Genomic DNA, 21,826 nt, shown 5'->3' on the forward strand with positions numbered 1-21,826 from the left:
CATGAGAGGGAGGAGGGTCAGAGGGAGAAGCAGATTCCCTGCCAAGCAGGGAGCCCAATGCAGGACTCGATCCCAGGACTCCAGGATCATGACCTGAGCCGAAGGCAGTCGCTTAACGAACTGAGCCACCCAGGCGCCCCCCTTTCAGCATTATTATGCTATTAATTTGGGTGACTGGGTATGGCTCTCGGTTCAATAGTTGTCAAAAATAGATAAATAGGTTTGAGATCTAGAACTGGAATGAGCCTTTTATGAAAGCCTTGGAAAAGGGCTATGGCTAGAACTACAGAAATAACAGATTTTTTAGAAGAGAGTGCTAATGAGACATTAATGAAGTATTTTTTATTTTTCAGCCTACAACACAGCAGTCACCTCAGGATGAGCAGGAAAAGCTCTTGGATGAAGCCATACAGGCTGTGAAGGTCCAGTCATTCCAAATGAAGAGATGCCTGGTAAGAATGTCAGTATGGGAGGCAAAATTGCCGTCTGTATGTTTTGTAAGGTTGTATAGTACCACTGCTTCTGCTGAATGTAATCTTCAGTGTCTTCTGGCATACATCTTCCATCTCACCTCCCTCAAGCACTGCATGGAACAATTCCAGCAGAGAGCGCTGTTTACTTGCATTTACATTTATGATTTGGGATTGTCTTCCCTATCAGAATGGAAGCTTCCCGAGGACAAGAGACCACCCTACCTTTTATCATGATACCAATATCTGACCTTAGTTACTAGTCTCATTGGTTCTGTACCTCAAACCTGAGGAGTACTTGACATAATAAATGTGCTTAATAAATATTTGTTGAACGGATATATTTAAATGCTTTCATTTTGGATTATTCATCTTTTTTTCCTATCTTGAACAAGTCTTTTGTTTCCATTCTGAATAGATACATATTTTTTGCAGCAACCAGCTGGAAAATTACACTTACACCAATTTCTGTGTTTCATGTTCTGAAAGACAGGATAGGAAGTAATCTATTTAGAAACTATAGATTCTCTGCATTAAAATTTAAGAAATGGAACCAAATAGGCTGGTACTTCAAGTTATAAGTTGCTCTGATGATGATATCTTACCTTTGTAAATTCCCTTCTCACAATTTCTAAATGCTGTTTTAACCGTTTATATGTATTGTATTTTTTCCTTGCAAAAAAAAAAAAAATGTCTTGGAATGGAGAAAATGGGTGGGTATGGAGCTTGATTATTGCTTGCTTCTGTCTCTTTCTGAGTATGAGTATTGTTTCCTGTATTTAAAGGCATTGTCTGCATGTATGTGTTGAGTGGGACTCATGGGCATTGTGCAGAGGAAAGCATACTTAAGGGATGGTCATTTCAGACATCTCTGTCTTTATGACAAAGCCATTGTCAGGATAGTAGCTTGCTTTAAAAGAATTACTATGCCAGCTCTCCTGATTGCAGGTAAATGTGAATTAATGGAGCTACTTTTATAGTCACTAGAAGTTGGAAAGATTAGAGTTATGCCAGGAAGTTTATAGTCCTAGTTAAATAAGACTTACTAAGCTTTGCAGTCCAGGTGAGGAACCATGAATCTTTTTATTTCAGTAGAGAGAAGGCAAGGTGAAACTAAACCTGATTGTTATGTAATTAAAATAATTTAAGTGCTATATACTGTGTAACAAATCCAAGTTAAATGTTTATTTAAATTAAACATTCCCATCAATTCTCTTGGTATTTCTGTAGGACAAAAACAAGCTTATGGATGCTCTGAAACATGCTTCTAATATGCTTGGTGAACTCCGGACTTCTATGTTATCACCAAAGAGCTACTATGAACTTTGTATCTTTTGAATGTTGAAGACCATTCTGATCATACTTTTTTTTTTTTTTTAAGATTTTATTTATTTATTTGAGACAGAGAGAATGAGAGAGAGAGAGCACATGAGAGGGGGGAGGGTCAGAGGGAGAAGCAGGCTCCCTGCCGAGCAGAGAGCCCGATGCGGGACTCGATCCAGGGACTCCAGGATCATGACCTGAGCCGAAGGCAGTCGCTTAACCAACTGAGCCACCCAGGCACCCCATACTTTTTTCTTGATAAGGCCATATTTTGTTTTTTTCTTATTAAGTTTTTCTGGCATTACATTATTTTTCTTTGTCTTAACCAAATAGTACTCCTCCATGTAAATTTTGTGAGAAAAAGAAAAACTTAGTATCAGAAACCCTCTTTCTATGCTTAAACTTCTTTGTTGCTATATTTCAATTTTTATTCCCTTCATGAAGGATATTGAGGCTATTAGGCAGTTGGTTCTTTAATGCTTAGATTTTGTCATGCAGGACTCTGAAGTGAAAATGAATTCAATGATTTGCCATTTCAAAACCTCTAGTAGTCTGATGGGCAATCCTTATTTTTACTGCTTTGCTTTACCAGACATCTTTTTTTTTTTTTTAAGATTTTATTTATTTATTTGAGAGAGAGAATGAGATAGAGAGAGCATGAGAGGGGGAGGATCAGAGGGAGAAGCAGACTCCCCACTGAGCAGGGAGCCCAATGTGGCACTCAATCCCGGGACTCCAGGATCATGACCTGAGCCGAAGGCAGTTGCTTAACCAACTGAGCCACCCAGGTGCCCCGCTTTACCAGACATCTTTAAAAACTCTTTTTTTTTTTTTTTTTTAAGATTTTATTTATTTATTCATGAGAGAGAGAGGCAGAGGCAGAGGGAGAAGCAGGCTCCCCGCAGAGCAGGGAGCCCGATGCGGGACTCGATCCCAGGACCCTGGGATCATGACCTGAGCTGAAGGCAGACGCTTAACCGACTGAGCCACCCAGGCGTCCCAAAAACTCTTAACTTTATTTTTTTTAGCATTTTATTTTATTTTTTTTTAAAGATTTTATTTATTTATCAGAGAGAGAGAGAGACAGAGGCAGGCAGAGGGAGAAGCAGGCTCCTTGCTCAGCAAGGAGCCCAATGTGGGACTCGATCCCAGGACCCTGGGATCATGACCTGAGCCAAAGGCAGACGCTTAACCGACTGAGCCACCCAGGCATCCCTAGCATTTTATTTTATTTCATTTATTTAAGTTTTTATTAGAATCACGTGGTGTTCATCACAAGAGCCCTCCTTAATCCCCATCACCTATATAATCCATTCCCCTACCCACCTCCCCTCTGGTAACCATCAGTTTGTTCTCTTAATTAAGAGTCTCTTTCTTTCTTGGTTTGTCTGTCTCTCTTTTTTTTTCTCTTTGCTCATTTGTTTTGTTTCTTAAATTCTACATATAAGTGAATAAAAACCCTTATTTTAAAATAAGGAAAGCCCAACTGAAATTCCGTCTTCATTTAAACATGTTCTCTTAAAGGACTAACGTTTAAGGTATCTGCCCGATAGTTTAATGACTCCAGCAAGTTCCAGAGTATTGCTTAGGTTGGCTTAGATTTATTTGAGTCCTTAATCATAATTAAAAGATATGGCTATTTCTGATGAACTACACTACTTGGAAGTCTACCTGACAGATGAATTTGCTAAAGGAAGAAAAGTGGCAGATCTCTATGAACTTGTACAGTATGCTGGAAACATTATCCCAAGGCTGTAAGTAATTGAGAATCTGAGGGTTTTTATATCTGCATTTTCCACTTTGATTTTTAAAAACCAATATTAAGGTTATTTAATTTCTTGACAAATTGAAATTAACATTTTGGTAGATATTCTGGATTTTTAAGTTTTAAAGTATAATTAATTTTATTTCTATATGGATAATTGAAGAATTTTGGAAATAGAAAAAGTAGACATACTATTTTGTTTAATGTCTTGGCTACTAGAAAAATTAATATGACATTCTCTTACTAGTATGTTTAAAGGTGATAATGATACTTATGTATGTATATATGTATGTGTGTACATATTTATATACTTATGTACACATATTTTTATATGTCTGTAAATATATGTGTATGTAGTTTGTATGTAAATATATGTATAGATTGGGGGAAGGTCAGTGAGTTGTTATATTTTAAATTAGATATTTTTTCATTGTGCAGAAGAAAAACCTGGTCCCTGTCTTGCTTAATGTGTTTGGATTCAGTATGTTTAGACAATCAAATTGTTGACTTGAGTATTTTATTTATTTATGAATATTTTAATGAAATGTTTCCTTATAATTCCCCTAGTTATCTGTTGATCACAGTTGGAGTTGTATATGTCAAGTCATTTCCTCAGTCCAGGAAAGATATTTTGAAAGATTTGGTAGAAATGTGTCGTGGTGTGCAGCATCCCTTGAGAGGTTTATTTCTTCGGAACTATCTTCTTCAGTGTACCAGAAACATCTTGCCTGATGAAGGAGAGCCAACAGAGTAAGTGATTTTCTTTTTTGATTTAGTTGTTATACTTTTTTGTTGTAGAATATGTAAGTATAGACAAGTGTATAGAAAAAAACAAATATCAATATTTCTCCCACCCACAGGCAGTACTTGTAGCATTTCATGTAGAGATTTCCTTCAGCATATGTGGTATGATGTAAAATATACTCTTATAAAAATTGTGTTTGTGGATTACTTATTAGAACCTGCTTTTTTCATTAAACGTAATTTTATGAGAGCATTTTTCCATTACATTAAGTATTCTTTGACGATGGGACTTTTTAAATGAATTATATTTTGAAGTTATATTTGTGATGAAGTACTGACATATGCTTAACTTATTCTATGAACTAGCTAATTTTCTTGTTGTTTCTTGAATGTCTTAATCAGTTTTTGTCATTTATGGACTGCCAGATACCCTGGATATAAGTGATTTACATTATCTCTATACACAAATTACATATTAACGTCAAAACAGAAGAAACAAAAGCCTTTCAATGAGAGCCCTGTCTCTTGTGTGACCAGTGTTCCAGTATCCACGTCCATTGCACTTAAATTCCACATAGGGGTAGATGGTCAGCCAGCTGTGGTCTGCAACCAGTTAGGTGAACTATTTATGTGCAGATTTCCTAGATTGAGGAACTTAATTCCTTTTGTTTAAGTTTATTTATTTATTAAAAAAATTGTTTTTTTAAGTAATCTCTACATCCAACATGGGGCTCAATCCCAGGACCCCGAGATCAAGAGTCGCATGTCCTACTGACTGAGCCAGTCAGGCACTCCTTGTTTAAGTTCATTTATTCATTTATTTCTAAGGTGTACAGTTCAGTAGTTTTTAGTATATCTGTATCAGTTCCTTTTTAAGAGAAAAAGTATAAAAATTTACCATGCCTGTGATAAAGTTAAATGGTATAGAAAAGGTAAAAATTTAACGGTGTTGAGAAGATGGTGAGGTTATTTGTTTTATTATGATTTGACCGTCAATTTTGAGCGTTTAATTAGGCAGTCATTAAAAAATTTTGAAAACTATGTTCTCTATCCTACGAGATGAAAAACAAGCAGGAAATACATGGTCTCTTCCCTCACAAAGCTTATATTCCAGTTGAAAACGTAAAATGTTCAACAGTAAAAGGATATAGTTAGAGTGCCTGAGTGGCTCAGTAGGTTAAGCATCTGCCTTCGGCTCAGGTCATGATCCCAGGGTCCTGGGATTGAGTCCCGCATTGGGCTCTGTGCTCAGCACGAGTATGCTTGTCCCTGTCCCTCTCCCTCAGCCCCTCCCCACCGGTTGTGCGCTCATACACGTGCTCTCTCTCTCTCTCAAATAAATAAATAAAATCTTTTTTAAAAATTACGTAGTTAGTACATTATAAGTATCATTTTTTTAAAGCTTTTCGAATTAATGGAGTTGCTGTGAGAACAAGTTGACCCAGGGTAGGGAATGAGGGAAAGTTTTTTGTTCCTTTACACTTGTACTGTGTCCTCTCCCTGGTGTTTTTTTTCTCGAGTCTGTTTCCCTTGAAATTGAACACTAAGCCAATGAAGTTGAAAGTTTCTTCTGTAAAACATTGATGTATTAAAGAGATAAGAAGGAAATGCACAAAGGAGAACGATAACAGTAAGATGGTCCTATAGTGTAAATAGTATATGTAAAGATTTTTTTTCAACTCTCTTTGCAGTGAAGAAACAACTGGCGATATCAGTGATTCCATGGATTTTGTACTACTTAACTTTGCAGAGATGAACAAGCTCTGGGTGCGAATGCAGCATCAGGGACATAGCCGAGATAGAGAAAAAAGAGAACGAGAAAGACAAGAACTGAGAATTTTAGTGGGAACAAATTTGGTGCGCCTCAGTCAATTGGAAGGTGTAAATGTGGAACGTTACAAACAGGTGTATATCCTTTTTACTTGTCACCTTTTCTTATGTCATGACTTCATGACATAATACATGTCAATATAAATTGAAGTCTGATTTTTTTCAATTAAAATATTTTTATTAAATAATATTACATTGAAAACCACTTTAAAATTAAAGACAAGTATATTGGAAGATATATTTTCAGTTTGTGTTTGTGGATTGGAAGACTCAATATTATTACGATACTAATTTTTCTTAAATTGAGATTGACTCTAAAGCTGCATTAAGAATGTGATATTGGTGGGGGAGATAAACACATAAATCAGTGGGAGGAATAAAGCAGAGATTGACAGACTTTTTCTGTAAAGGACCAAATAGTAAAGATTGTTTGATTTTGTAAGCCATGTTGTCTGCAACTACTGAACTCTGCACTTGTAGCTAAAAGCAACAACAGAAAATATGGAAGTGATTTACAAAAGCAGACATTGAGCTAGATTTGTTCAGCCCTGGAAAAGATAGTCCAGAATAGGCTCACCATATGTAATAAGTTACTTTTGATAAAAGTGTAATAGTAACCTTTTCAACAAATGTTTCTGGAACAGTTGGACATCTGTGTGCAAACAAGATCCTTGAACTATGACCCATTCTCCTACCATATAGAAAAACTCAAAAAATGGATCAGAGGCCTAAATATAAAACCTAAAACTATAAAACTTTTAGAAGAAAATACAAAGTAAATCTTTATAATGTTGGATTAGACAAAGATTTCTTAGGACACAAAAGGCACAAATCAGAAAAAAAATTGATAAAATCAACTTCATCCTAAATGACTTATTAAGTAGAAGTCCAGATTTAAATTTTTATTGAAAAATTCTTCTGTAAAATGTTAAAGTTTAATTTAAAAAGTAAGTATGGGTTGGGAAAAATCTAAAATAAAATTCTCAAATTAATAGCTTAAATACGTTATTAGAGGAGTGGCTTAGGATTTAAAAATAATGTTTTAACTCTTACCTTTTTCTTTTAGATTGTTTTGACTGGCATATTGGAGCAAGTTGTGAATTGCAGGGATGCTTTGGCTCAAGAATATCTTATGGAGTGTATTATTCAGGTAAGTAAGGACATTTATTTTACCTTTTAAAAGGACTCATTTTAGGGGCGCCTGGGTGGCTCAGTCGTTAAGCGTCTACCTTTGGCTCAGGTCATGGTCCCAGGGTCCTGGGATCGAGTCCCACATCAGGCTCTCTGCTTGGCAGGAAGCCTGCTTCTCCCTCTCCCTCTCCTACTCCCCTTTGCTTGTGTTCCCTCTCTTGCTGTCTCTCTCTCTGCCAAATAAATAAAATCTTTAAAAAAAAACCCTCATTTTATCCTTCATTAATTTTCATTGTTTTGAAAAAAAATCTTGATAGAATAGAAATAAACTATCCTGAGACACCTGGGTGGGTCAGTGGGTTGAGCATCTGACTCTTGATTTTGGCTCAGGTCATGATCTTGGGGGTCCTGGGATCGAGCCCTGCATGGGGCTCCTGGCTCAGTGGGGAGTCTGCTGCTCTCGCTCTCCCTCTGCCCCTCCCCCCACTCATGTGCATGCTCGCCCACATTCTCTCTCTAAAATAAATACTTTTTTTTTTTTAAAGATTTTATTTATTTATTTATTTGACAGAGAGAGAGATAGCGAGAGCAGGAACACAAGCAGGGGGAGTGGGAGAGGAGAAGCAGGCCTCCCACTGAGCAGGGAGCTTGATGTGGGGCTCGATCTCAGGACCCTGGGACCATGACCTGAGCCGAAGGCAGACGCTTAACGACTGAGCCACCCAGGTGCCCCAATAAATAAATCTTTTTAAAAAAAAGAAAAGAGAAAATAAGCTGTTCTGAGTAAAGAATTATTTTCTCTTATGATAATGTGGTCTTTGTATTGATCTGTTTTTCCCCCCAAAATGTAGGAAGGAGTAGCCTCCAAGTTCTCTAGTTCTCATTAGTTTTAGTTTAATTGTAGATGTACTTTGTTGAAAGAGGCTCAAAAGTAATGTATTTGAATTTAGTTGTGTAAGATTTAAACGATTGATTCCACAAATATGAACTTTACCGTAAGTCCAGAATATAATGTGAAATACTTTTACTTGTGTCAATTAATTATTATTTGATTTTTAGGTTTTCCCTGATGAATTCCACCTTCAAACTTTGAATCCTTTTCTCCGGGCCTGTGCTGAGTTACACCAAAATGTAAATGTGAAGAACATAATCATTGCTTTAATTGATAGGTAAGTGCTTCCAACACTGGAGGGCAGTGTTCTGACTGGGGACTAATGACTTTAAAACATTTTAGTGAATTACTTATTTCTGTTACATCTTTATTATATTAATGATTTTAAAGCAATTACACTATGAACAGCTTTGTTCTGTAAGTATGAGTATGTACCAGGTGTTTGCCTAGCTTAGGCATGAAAGAGGTTTAGCAGGAGGCATGGAAATAATATTTTTAATCTAGATATTTATTTATTAAAAAAAATTTTTTTTTATACATTTGGTTTATTTATTTGACAGAGGGGAGAGATAATGAGAGTGAGAGCACAAGCAGGGGGAGGGCAGAAGGAGAGAGAGAAGCAGGCTCCCCACTGAGCAAGGAGCCCAACATGGGACTCGATCCTAGGACTCAGGGATCATGACCTGAGCCGAAGGCAGGCGCTTAACCGACTGAGCCACCCAGGTGCCCCTATGTCATACAGATCCATTATTTAAATCTTACAAATTCAAAGAACAAGATTTGTTTTTTATAATAATGAAAGTTACCTTTTAGTGGGAACTGATTTGATTTGGAATCTTTTTTTATCAAGTAGCCATTAGATATAGATGATTAAGAATGTTCAGGTAAGGGGGGTGCGCCTGGGTGGCTCAGTCAGTTAAGCATCTGCCTTTGGCTTGGGTCATGATCCTGGAGTCCCAGGATTGAGCCCCATGTCGGGCTCCGTGCTCATGGGGAGTCTGCTTCTCTCTCTCCCTCTGCCCCTCCTCCCGCTCATGTTCTCTCGCTTGCTCACTCACTATGTCTAAATAAAATAAAAAGAATGTTCAGGTAAGGGCACCTGGGTGGCTCAGTCAGTTAAGCGTCTACCCTGAGCTCAGGTCATGATCCCAAGGTCCTGGGATCAAGCCCCACATCAGGCTCCCTGCTCAGCGGGGAGTCTACTCCTCCCTCTCTGCCCCTCCCCTGGCTTGTGCTCTCTCTTGCTCTCTCTCTCTCTCTCTCAAATAAATAAATAAATAATTTAAAAAATTAAAAAAAAAAAAGAATGTTGGAGTAATCATTCTGTCATCACATTTTTTTAAAGAAGAATTTCAAAGTATTAAATATGTTTAGTAAATCCCATTAGATTTTACTTCTTTAGACATTGGTCTTGGTTAAAAGTATAAAACTTGGGTCTTTAATAATGGCTTTAATGAGTGTCTGCTTGGCAACTGTGCTGAGTGCTAGTATATGATATGTGTCCTTCTTGTTAGCTTACACATCATTGACCTTATGAAACCAGGAACCTAAATAAAGATTTATTTGTGCAAATACTTTTTTTTTGTATTTTAAATACCTAAGTTACTAGTTTAAAGTCTAAGAATTTATGTAGCAAATTCTCCAAATCACCAGTTTAAATCTGGGTAGCAAGAATTATATGTGAATTGGGCATACTCTTTTTTTTTTAAAGATTTTATTTATTTATTTGAGGGAGAGCAAAAGTGATCAGGGAGGGAGAGGGATCCCAGAGGGAGAGGGAGAAGCAGACTCGCCACTGAGTGGAGACCCCAATGTGGGACTTGATCACAGCACCCTGAGATCATGACCTGAGTCAAAGGCAGACGCTTCACCAACTGAGTCATCCAGGTGCCCCGAATTGGGCATACTCTTAATGGAAGCTAATAATGGGATTTATCTTTTAAAGATGGCTCTTTAAAATCATGGCTGTTAAATACATTTGTCACTTTAATTTTTATCTGTGATGTACTTGATTAGGCTTCAAAGAATATGGCAGAATCAGGCTGTTGAAAACCTTTTTATGTATGGTATAAAATAGGGCATATAGTAAGAATGCAGTGAAATAAGACCTCATTGACAAAACCGTTCAGTTAAAAATGAATTGACCACTTACACCATACACAAAAGTAAACTCAAAATAGATTAAAGACCTAAATGAAAACCATAAAAATCCTAAAAGAGAACATAGGCAGTAATTTCTCTGACATTGGCCATAGCTACATTTTCTTAGATATGTCTCCTGAGGCAAGGGAAATAAAAGCAAAAATAAACTATTGGGACTACATCGTAATAAAAAGCTTCTGCACAGTGAAGGAAGCAGTCAACAAAAACTAAGAGGCAAACTACTGAATGAGAGAATATATTTACAAATGACATATCTGATAAATGGTTAGTATCCAAAATATATAAAGAACTGATAAAACTCAACATCCAAAAACTAAATAATCCAATTTAAAAATGAGGAGAAAACATGAATAGACATTTCTCCAAAGAAGACATCCAATGGCCAACAGATACATGAAAAGATGCTCAACATCACTCATCATCAGGGGAAATGCAACTCAAAACTGCAGTGAGTTATCGCCTCACACCTGTCAGAACGGCTAAAATGGAAATCACACAAGAAAAACAAGTGTTGCCGAGGATGTGAAGAAAAAGGAACCCTCTTACATTGTTGGTGAGAATGCAGACTGGTATAGCCGCTGTGGAAAACAGTGTAGAGGTTCCTCAAAAACTTAAAAATGGAACTACCCTCTGATCCAGCAATCACGCTACTGGATATCTACCCAAAAATACAAAAACATTAATTCAGAGGGATACATGCAACCTTATGTTTATAGCAGCATTACCTACAATAGCCAAATTATGGAAGCAGCCCAGGTGTCTATGGATAGATGAGTGGACAAAGAAGATGTGGTATATAAATAATGGAATGTTATTCAGCCATAAAAAGAATGAAATCTTGCTATTTGCAATGACATGGATGGAGCTAGAGAGTATTATGCTGAGCTAAATAAGTCAGAGAAAGACAAATGCCAGATGATTTCACTTGTGGAATTTAAGAAGCAAATGAACAAAGGGGAAAAAAAAGACAAACCAAGGAACAGACTCTTAACTCTAGAGAACAAACTGATGGTTTCCAGAGGGGAGGTCGGTGGGGGAATGGGGGAAATAGGTGATGGGGATTAAGGAGTGCACTTGTCATGATGAGCACTGGGTGATGTGTGGAAGTGTTGAATCACTATATTGTACACCTGAAACTAACAACACTGTCAACTGTAATGGAATTAAAACCTTAATTCAAAAAATGAATTGAGGGCATGATTGGCTCCAGTCCATGTCCTTTTTTAAAATCTTTTTTAATGTTCTAGGAGAAATACCTTGTAGAAAATACAGAAAAGTATAAAGAATAAAATGTCATCCAAGGGCTTGGGCGCCTGGGTGGCTCAGTTGGTTAAGCGACTGCCTTCGGCTCAGGTCATGATCCCAGAGTCCTGGGATCAAGTCCCACATCGGGCTCCCCCTTCTCTGTTGGGAGCCTGCTTCTCCCTCTGCCTCTGCCTGCCACTCCCCCTACTTGTGCTCACTCTGTCTCTCTCTCTATGTCAAAAAATAAAATCTTAAAAAAAAAAAAAAGTCATCCATGATCCCACTACCTAAAAATTCCTGTATTTGTTAAAATAAAGATTATTTTATTTTCCAGATTAGCTTTATTTGCTCACCGTGAAGATGGACCTGGAATCCCAGCAGATATTAAACTTTTTGACATATTTTCACAGCAGGTGGCTACAGTAATACAGGTTTGTATGGCTTTTCTCCTAAGTTCTCAGAACTTTGAAACTTCTCAGCTGGTAGATCCTTTTGTGATTGTTAAAAATAAATTCTGTGGTTTTCTCAACATTTCAGTCTAGACAAGATATGCCTTCAGAGGATGTTGTATCTTTACAAGTCTCTCTCATTAATCTCGCTATGAAGTGTTACCCTGATCGTGTGGACTATGTTGACAAAGTTCTAGAAACTACAGTGGAAATATTTAATAAGCTCAACCTTGAACAGTAAGTCAAAGTTACATTTTTATAAAAATCCTCATAAAGCACTCTTTTTAATCCTAGATTTGTTTTTCTTAATTGCTTTTTGAAATGTTAGCATTTGTCTTAAGCATTTGTTAGATTGATATGCTTGGTGTTAATCAGCGCAGAAAGTAGCATCCAATTTCTTGGTTGTGTACATTGATCAAGTCGTGGCACTCATGGACTATAAGTAGTCTTTGTGGACCAGAGTCTCTCCATTTCAAACCCCTTTGATATATGAATGAGTTTTCATACTGGTAAGGAAATTAAGAGTTGACCTTGGAACAGTGTTACAGGGGTTGGGGCACTGACCTTCCGTGCAATTGAGAAACTGCTTATAACTTTTAATTCCCTGAAACTTAACTACTGATAACCTACTGTTGACCAGAAGCCTTACCGGTAACACAGTTAATTAACACATATTTTATACATTCTACATAGTATATACTGTATTCTTACAATTAAGTAAGCTAGAGAAAAATGTTATTTAAAAAATTACAGGAAGAGAAAATACATTTTATTGTACTGTATTTGTAGAAAAACATCCATGTGTAAGTCGGCCTGCACAATTCAAATCCATGTTTGTGGGTCAACTGTGTTTATATTAAGCAGTGTTGCCATAGGAAGTGGTTTCCTAGAGATGAATAAGTTGTAAAAAGTTAGGAGCATATGTATATTTAAGGCGTGGAAATTAAATTGTTTAAAAATATTTTTCTGTTTTGTGCTTTGATTTTGATACCATCGAAGTATTTTGTTGCCTAGCTGGGAGCCTCAACTGTGCTGTCCTAGTCTGTGGCATCCTCTAGTGGCCACTGTGTGCAATTCTGATCCCTTTACCTTTTCCCTGGCAGTCCCCTTACAGTCCTGTCCTGCACTGCATCTGAACATGGGGTCAAGCCAGCCCCTCTCCCCTTACCCTTATTATGCATAATTTTACCTCATATAATCTTTTTCTTTTTCATCTCCCTTCTTGTGGTTTAGCTGCATCAGGAAGATTTCTTATTTTCCTTTACCTCTTTTTATTCACCATCGCCGCTTCTTTTAGTTACTTCCACTTTTGTGAACTGAAAAACATTCCAGATTTGAGAGAAAATTAAATTATGTATCTGTATCTTCCCCCACCAAGTAAGTTTTAAAGTAAAATTAGACAAAGAATTAGAAATCCCAACCTGTATAGGTCTTATAAATACCCCAGGTATGCCTCATCTCCACAGAATGCTTCTATAGGCTACCTTAAATTCAGCCTGCTTTTCCTTGATCACCAACATCTGATGGAGAAGAAGCAGGTTTTTTTTTCTATTTTGTGGAGTTGCTAGCTTTGCACAGATTTTTTTTCTCTCTACTTATTTTCATCATGAATATACAGTATTTATTGGCTGTCCAGGAACTTAACGACCACTTAAAATACTTTCCTAAAAATGTCAAATGCCAGACAGTCATTTTACCTCCAGCTGTACAACCTTTTCGATGTTGTTACATCTTATTTTGTATTAATAGAACATTAAGAGATGAGTACATGTTTGTATTTAACTAGGCATCTTTATCTTCTCAGAAAGAGGTCATTGGAGTATTTTGAGATGGTGTAGTCCACCTGACCTATTTCCTTTCATGTACAAATGAAAATTTTTAAGTTTTTATGCAATTAGTGTATTTGTATATGTAGAAAGTTAATTTTACTCATTAAAGGGCTGTTGTTTTTCCTTTTGTAGTATTGCTACCAGTAGTGCAGTTTCAAAGGAGCTCACCAGACTTTTGAAGATACCTGTTGACACTTACAACAACATTTTAACAGTCTTGAAATTAAAACATTTTCACCCACTTTTTGAGTACTTTGACTATGAGTCCAGAAAGAGCATGAGTTGTTACGTGCTTAGTAATGTTCTGGATTATAACACAGAAATTGTTTCTCAAGACCAGGTAAGAGCATACCAACATGCTATATATATTAGGAAAACAGAGATAACGTAGTAATGATTTTAGATCTTGAGACTCACACATGAAATGGGAGAAGAGGGTAATTTAATACTAAAAAAAGGTTACAATGAGCTTACTCATCATTACTCTAAATTAGAAATTAGAGGTTTATAAAGAAGAAAGTATAAAACTATAATCCCACTAGAAAGAGAATAACTACTATTAATTAATTTTTGGTGCATCTCTTTCCAGACTCTTATCTATATGTGTATCAGCATACATAAACTTTCTTAAAATAAAAGGAATTATGTTGTTAATACTGTTTGGTAACTTTACACAGCTGGAAACACTTTTGACAGTGACTTTATATGCTGATGGTTTCACTTCAGTGGGTTTCTGCATCTCTCATGTTACAGGTGGATTCCATAATGAATTTGGTATCCACACTGATTCAGGATCAGCCAGATCAGCCCATAGAAGACCCTGATCCTGAAGACTTTGCTGATGAGCAGAGCCTTGTGGGCAGATTCATTCATCTTCTGCGGTCTGAGGACCCTGACCAGCAGTACTTGGTATGAGTTAACTCAGTTATCATACACCTTCAAAGCTCCTAGTGAAATCCCATGTAGATGTGCCTCAAATGGTCTGATGCAGCTGTGGTCTTAGAAGGTTTTGAAAAAATTGCATCTGAATAAGAGATTAAGTGACATTCATGGACTTTCACTTTATATAGAAAAGCATAATTGTGAGCTTATGGGAAACAAGTTGGTTGCTCTAGTTTCTTTGAAGACTTCTTAAGAATTGCAGAAAACCTGTATTCCTTTATTGGGTGTTCAGTACCCATTCCATGTTCATTTTCTTTTTGAACTATGCTGCTGCTTTTAGAATTGTCCAGTTGTTTATCATAATAAAATTTAAAGTATAAGCAACAATCCTTATCTTCAGTTGTATTTGTTTCCAAGGTTTGAAAATATAAGTTGTATGTGTTTGTCACATTGAAAATATGTGAAAAGACTTTAAAATTCAAATTGTCTTTTTTTTAACCCCTTTTTCATGGCAAAGAACAATCAGTTAAGGTTTTCCCTTTCTTTATCATTAGTCTCAATAAATCTTTGTGAAATGAATAACATGTTGCCTGAGTAGGAATGTTGGTGACTGATCTGGATGATTTATTTTAATGAAAGGTAGCACAGATGGCAGTCTAATTATTCTTTGGGCAAAGTGTAGTTTAACTGTTGTTGGATTCATAGGCTGTTAGACTGATATAATGAGGAACATTTTTATTTGAGGTTGAGTCCTGACTTTCTCCTTCTGGTGACTTCCTTTGTTATAGTTGACACTCTTGTACTCCTTCATAAGCAGGGTGAAAAAGAAGCTGACTTCTGTTGGCAGTGTGATAGTCTTTGCCTTGCCTTACTGATAAACATTCTGGGCACTCTGGTGTCACAATTGGTGCACTGTGTGTGATCTGTACGCAGTGACTGGCTTATTGTTCAAATATTTTAACTGATTCCCTTACGTTTCTGTGTCTCACATAACACACATGCCTACATGTGTCTTCTTTTTTTGTTGCAGTCCTAATGTATTAGTAGGAAGTATGCCTTCCACATGTAGCCAATTGATTATGCACCGAGAGACCTTTAAGGGAGAATCATTAGCTCTGATTTCCGCAAGGGGGAATGCATTCTCTTATCTGTCTATTATATCAGAGAAATTCACAAAACCTGAATATGTCACACATTGTGTCACACATATTAAAAAGTATTTCATGAATTCTTGTGGTTTTTCTTAAACAACCTGATGTTTATTTCAGAGTGGCTCTTTTAAAGTATATTGCCATTTCCTTTTACTTTAATGGTCTTTTTTCCCTGAATCAGGAGGTAAGACATACCAGCAATACGCACATAGCTGCTTTGCATCCTAGTAATAGCCAGCATTTTCTGAGCCCTTGCACCCTTGCCTTGTGTCAGGTACTGGTAACTCTTCACATGTATTACTTGATCTTGCCAACAAGAACAGCCACCACCACTGCATTTTTCAAATGAAACTTTAATAGCTAAGAGAAGGTAAATAATTTGCTCAGGGTCACTCAGGTAGTAGGTGTTAGAATCTACTTTTAAATATAAGTCTGTCTTCAGAGCCTGCAGTCTTTATCAGCATAGCAGACTTTGTACATGTGTGTGTGGAAATATGTTAATATCTGTCTCTGACCCTGACTAGTTGTGTTACCTTGGGCACATTATGCAGCCTCTTTGAACCTCAGCCTTCTTCATTCTTGAAATGGGGTTACTCTCTGTCTTGGTTGTGATGTCGATTATATTGACTCTGTGAGATAATGTAAAGCATCTACTATAAAGCCTGGTACATCAGATGTAGTCAAAAATGGTAGCCATGGGGGCGCCTGGGTGGCTCAGTCGGTTAAGCGTCTGCCTTCGGCTCAGGTCATGATCCCAGGGTCCTGGGATCGAGCCCCGCATCGGGCTCCCTGCTCCGCGGGAAGCCTGCTTCTCCCTCTCCCTCTCCCTCTCCCCCTGCTTGTGTTCCCTCTCTCGCTGTGTCTCTCTCTGTCAAATAAATAAATAAAATCTTTAAAAAAAAAAAAAAAATGGTAGCCATGACCATGATTAGAGCCCTCATTTAATTTTATAAATGATTAATCATAGTGCAGGAAAGATTAATGTTTTGGGGGGATTTTTTTTTTTTGTCAGATTTTAAACACAGCACGAAAACATTTTGGAGCTGGTGGAAATCAGCGGATTCGCTTCACACTGCCACCCTTGGTGTTTGCAGCTTACCAGCTGGCATTTCGCTACAAAGAGAATTCTAAAGTGGTGGGTTTACTTTTAAGTATGTCACTACTTTTTTCCTTCTCTGTGTGTGTGTTCTTTATTATAGAAAATTTCAAACATATACAAAAATAGACAATTGTATTGCATATACTAGCTAAGGGATCACATAAAAACACTTAGAAATGAAAGATTAAAACAGTTCAGATTTATGCCAAAAGTTTTCCTGTATTTAAAGATTACTTGAGGGGCACCTGGATGGCTCAGATGGTTGGGCCTTCGGCTCAGGTCATGATCTCGGGTCCTGGAATCGAGCCCTATGTCGGGGAGGGGGTGTGGAGCGGGGAGTCTGCTTCTCCCTCTCCCTCTCCCCTGATCATACGTGTACTTGTTCTTTCTGTGTCTCAAATTAATAAATTTTTAAAAATCTTAAAAAAAAAATAAAGATTACTTGTGAGACATTGATAAGTTTATGACAAAATTGGCTCAGAGTGCTTTAGTTTAAGAATGATTTTACTTTCTTAGAGTCTTTACCAATTCTAAAGTGATACAGTAATTTCATGTAGAGGTTGCAAGTACATAACAGGTGAGATCTAATTCAGGTAGTTTTGCCTCATGAAGGGGCCTAGCATTGCATTATAACCTCTCTCTAAAAGCCTGAAAACGAATAATTTTATGAATTGTGTATATTTTTTATGCACTTATTCCTTAAGCAGAATCATGACTTAAATCTTCAATAGTTTTATAGAAAATACTTTAATCTGATGTACCTGAAAGTTGGACAGTCAGGTTAGTGTTAACAAATAAACCTCAGTGAACTTACTTTTCCAGTAGTGGAGAAACAAGATTTATTCAGTATACCTGCCAGCCTGACATAGCAGCTTTTGGCCAGTTTTTATTATGACACCTGCTCTTTTAGTCCCTTTTCCAGCATTCTATGTATAGATTTTGGTGAATGTAACAATGGAAATAGCAACTAGCATTCACTATGTGGCATATAGTATGCCAAAGACTATCTGTATACTTGGATTATTGCATTTAATCCTTGTAGCAAGTCTATGATGATTACCGTCTTTTAAAAATGTAAAAAACTGATTGCTTTAATAGAAATTTGGATGGTCAAACATGGATAAAATATTTAACCTCACTAGTAATTACAACAGTGAACCTCTGTTTTAGAAATCAAACTGGTAAAGAGAAAAGAAAAAGGTTTGCGATGGCAGTGGTGTAATGAGAATTCATTCTCATCTAGTAATGATGGGCATGTAAAATACTACAGTCTTTCTAAAAAACAGGCAGTATGTAAGTAGGGCCTTGAAAGAACTAATAATTCCACTTCTAAGCATTTATACTGAGGAAATAATGAGGGATTCAGTAAAACTTCGTGTGTATAGAGCATTAGCATTCATTGTGGCATTGCAGATTATGTCCAAAAGGAAATAGTGAAGTAAATTATGCTACATCCAGTGTGTGGAATATTTTCTAGTCATTAAAGTGATTTCCAGTAGCTTAGTATCATGAGGAAAATTGTTATGACAAAATAAGTGAAGGAAAAGAAGTCTGATGCAAGTAATATGCAGCATGAACCCATTTTAACTCTTCTGGTGAGTTACTATAAAGTAGAAAACAAAACCAGACTAGAGATCCCAGTTCATCGCGTTTGCATAGGAAAAAAGAAGGTGTTAACATCAGAATGTTATTAGTGATTATTGCTGGGTGGTAGATTTAGGGATGATTTCAGGTTTTAAAATTCATTTATTTTCCTACTTCTGTCCAGTTGGGGTGTGTGTTGATTTTCTGATGAGAAAAAACAAAATGCCAAATATACAAAAATTACAAAGCCAGTAACCACAAAAGGATGTTTTGAGAAGATACTGTGCCTGATTCACTTGTGTGCTTCATAAATGAGACGGAGGAGGAGGACGATAACAGGAGAACCTTGAGCTCAGCTTTCCTGCTTTCCCTGTTTGTTCTATAGAAGTTTCATATAAAATGAATATTCTTGAGCAAGTTAATCTTGAAAGTAATGTAATTTAAACTATTTTTTCTCTTGTAGGATGACAAATGGGAAAAGAAATGCCAGAAGATTTTTTCATTTGCTCACCAGACTATCAGTGCTTTGATCAAAGCAGAGCTGGCAGAATTACCCTTAAGACTTTTTCTTCAAGGGGCTCTAGCTGCTGGAGAAATTGGTTTTGAAAATCATGAAACAGTAGCATACGAATTTATGTCCCAGGTGATGGTCTTTTCTCCTTTCTGTGTTTAATCAGTTTTGCTATGTGCAGTCACCTGTTGTAGTTATGGTGGTGGTGCACATGGATTTTTCTCTTCACTGAATTTGTGACTACCCCTTTCCCACCATCTTGGAACTCCTTCTTAATACTATAGTCACATTGATTGGTTTGGAGCAGGAAGATGGATCAGTTACTAGGTGCTATAATGAGATTTAAGATGTCCAGGTGGGTCTTGGTGTAAGTGTTTCGTGGAGTGAAAAGTTCCTTTATTCAGTTTGAGAACTGTGGGTTAAACAAAAGATAAAACAAGCTTCCTTGTTGCAGGTTGTCAATATCTTTCCTGTATCAGCTGTGTCTTTTGGCTCTCCAAGGGAGGGGTCAGCATGTTGTGATCTGAAGGGGGACTATGGAGCATCTCACAAGATAGGGGTTTTGCTGGGAAGTACTTTAGAAAATGCTCCAATAGATGGTAGAAAAGGTCTCTTCTGCTTCTTGTTCACCAGGCATTTTCTTTGTATGAAGATGAAATCAGTGATTCCAAAGCACAGCTGGCTGCCATCACCTTGATCATTGGTACTTTTGAGAGGATGAAGTGCTTCAGTGAAGAGAATCATGAACCTCTGAGGACTCAGTGTGCACTTGCTGCATCCAAACTTCTGAAGAAACCCGATCAGGGCCGAGCTGTGAGCACCTGTGCACATCTCTTCTGGTCTGGCAGAAACACAGACAAAAATGGGGAGGAGGTAAGGTCATTCCCGACCATGTTATAGGAAAGGGGATCGTTAGCAGGGAATAGCTGCCATGGCCCTCGTGTACTAGAGGTGAAACGTTTGGAGGAAGAAAGAAACACTGGAGAAAGAAAATTGCTTTGTTTATTAAAAGAAATGAAATGGACAGTAATGTGTAATGTATAGTTACATCCTGTGGTCAAGCCCCACTTTGAGGATATTGTAATACAGCAAGTTTATACCACTGCCTTTAAAAAGTATACATAATAAATATAAAACATTTTACATATAAACATATAAAACAAATTATATTTGTAAAGTATAGCTGTTTGCTTAAAAAAAAAAAATGAAGAGGATTTAAATTTGTTTTATGCCTTAAGAGCCACTGTAGGGTTATGTTTATTTCTTGTGTGAAGTGGAACATTTGTAATTCAATAATCTCTTCAATACTCCACCCACCCACCCCACCGCCCAATCCCCTCGCCCTTTTATTCTAGCTTCATGGAGGCAAGAGGGTAATGGAGTGCCTAAAGAAAGCTCTGAAAATAGCAAATCAGTGCATGGACCCCTCTTTACAAGTGCAACTTTTTATAGAAATCCTGAACAGATATATCTATTTTTATGAAAAGGAAAATGATGCGGTAAGTAAACTATAATAAAATATTGTTAGTGAACTAATATTTTCCCTTCCTGCTCTTCAGAGGTTTGATACATAGAAGTTTATCATCTTGATACTTTCTTTTTTGTTTATAAGGGTCAGAGTTTGGAGAATGCACCTACTAGTCTCTTTCATTCCTAGTATTCTTTTCTGTCTATAGATGCATCTCTCTTAAGGGAAGAACTCATTATCTGCAAGAAAATTCTCATCTCTTTTGTTCATGAATATTTTATAAAAACAGTCACTGTTGAAAAACACAGAATAATTTACAAATATAGTAGGCTGATTGGTCATCAGGTACAAGTTTAGAATAATTCCTAAATGAGATATCCTTTTAGCAATAATACAGCGTTGGTCAAGATTTATAGGTTAAATAAAATTTTGCTTTTCTTTCATTGGTTCGTGATGCTCTATTTTTTATTTTTTGGGTTTTTTTCCCTTACTGTTTTTGTTTTGTTTTATTTATTGGTGAGTTGCCAGAAGTTGTTGCTCAAACCAGGAATCATGTTTTCATCTCTCTTTTTTTATAATTACTTTGGTGACTCTTGAGAGTAACACAAGATCCTCAAAACATTTTTATTGAATTATATTTTTTATATGGTGCATGCTTGATTATGTAACTGTACTGTACATGTTCTTTTGTAGGTCACAATTCAGGTTTTGAACCAGCTTATCCAAAAGATTCGAGAAGATCTCCCAAATCTTGAGTCCAGTGAAGAAACAGAGCAAATTAACAAACATTTTCATAACACACTGGAGCATTTGCGTTTGAGGCGGGAATCACCAGAATCTGAGGGGCCAATTTATGAAGGTCTCATCCTTTAAAAAGGAAACAGGCTCACCATAATCTTTTCCATGTACATCCAGTGAGGGTTTTATTATACTAGGTTTCCCTTCTATAGATTGTGCCTTTCAGAAATGCTGAGGTAGGTTTCCTGTTCTTACCTGTGATGTGTTTTACCCAGCACCTCCGGACACTCACCTTCAGGACCTTAATAAAGTTATTCACTTCATAAGTGTTCAATCTGTCTGATCACCCCAGGTAGCATGATTGATCTGCTATTTAAAACTCATGTGGTCTGTAAAAAAAAAAACAAAAAACAAAAACAAACCACCACTTATCTCAGCTAATAATGAAGCTCTTCTTCCTTTATTCCGTTTTGTTGGTTGTGTAATTTCCTTCATTACTTGGGAGTACTAACCTGAAAGTGTGTGTCTCTTTGTTCTCTAGTCCAGTTTGAG

At 36.9% G+C, this 21,826-nt stretch overlaps 1 protein-coding gene across 1 annotated transcript in view; it reads left to right on the plus strand.

Moving 5' to 3' along the window:
* VPS35 (VPS35 retromer complex component) overlaps positions 1 to 21,695 on the plus strand; it is a 28,371-nt gene extending 6,676 nt beyond the window's left edge. Inside the window, exons 2-17 of the mRNA XM_045891170.3 lie at positions 354 to 452; positions 1,701 to 1,797; positions 3,424 to 3,547; positions 4,126 to 4,308; positions 5,994 to 6,207; positions 7,199 to 7,282; positions 8,323 to 8,432; positions 11,898 to 11,994; positions 12,101 to 12,249; positions 13,974 to 14,181; positions 14,595 to 14,750; positions 16,887 to 17,009; positions 19,021 to 19,200; positions 19,702 to 19,941; positions 20,424 to 20,567; positions 21,230 to 21,695. Of these exons, the coding sequence (XP_045747126.1) occupies positions 354 to 452; positions 1,701 to 1,797; positions 3,424 to 3,547; positions 4,126 to 4,308; positions 5,994 to 6,207; positions 7,199 to 7,282; positions 8,323 to 8,432; positions 11,898 to 11,994; positions 12,101 to 12,249; positions 13,974 to 14,181; positions 14,595 to 14,750; positions 16,887 to 17,009; positions 19,021 to 19,200; positions 19,702 to 19,941; positions 20,424 to 20,567; positions 21,230 to 21,409 (2,388 nt within the window). The 3' untranslated portion in view covers positions 21,410 to 21,695. The remainder of the gene's footprint in view (positions 1 to 353; positions 453 to 1,700; positions 1,798 to 3,423; positions 3,548 to 4,125; positions 4,309 to 5,993; positions 6,208 to 7,198; positions 7,283 to 8,322; positions 8,433 to 11,897; positions 11,995 to 12,100; positions 12,250 to 13,973; positions 14,182 to 14,594; positions 14,751 to 16,886; positions 17,010 to 19,020; positions 19,201 to 19,701; positions 19,942 to 20,423; positions 20,568 to 21,229) is intronic.
* Positions 21,696 to 21,826: the final 131 nt, after the last annotated feature.

Source organism: Mirounga angustirostris, unplaced genomic scaffold (assembly GCF_029215605.1).
Source record: "Mirounga angustirostris isolate CCGP_5_RB_7025 unplaced genomic scaffold, mMirAng1.0.hap1 SCAF_16, whole genome shotgun sequence".
In the NCBI taxonomy this organism is placed as follows: Eukaryota; Metazoa; Chordata; class Mammalia; order Carnivora; family Phocidae; genus Mirounga; species Mirounga angustirostris.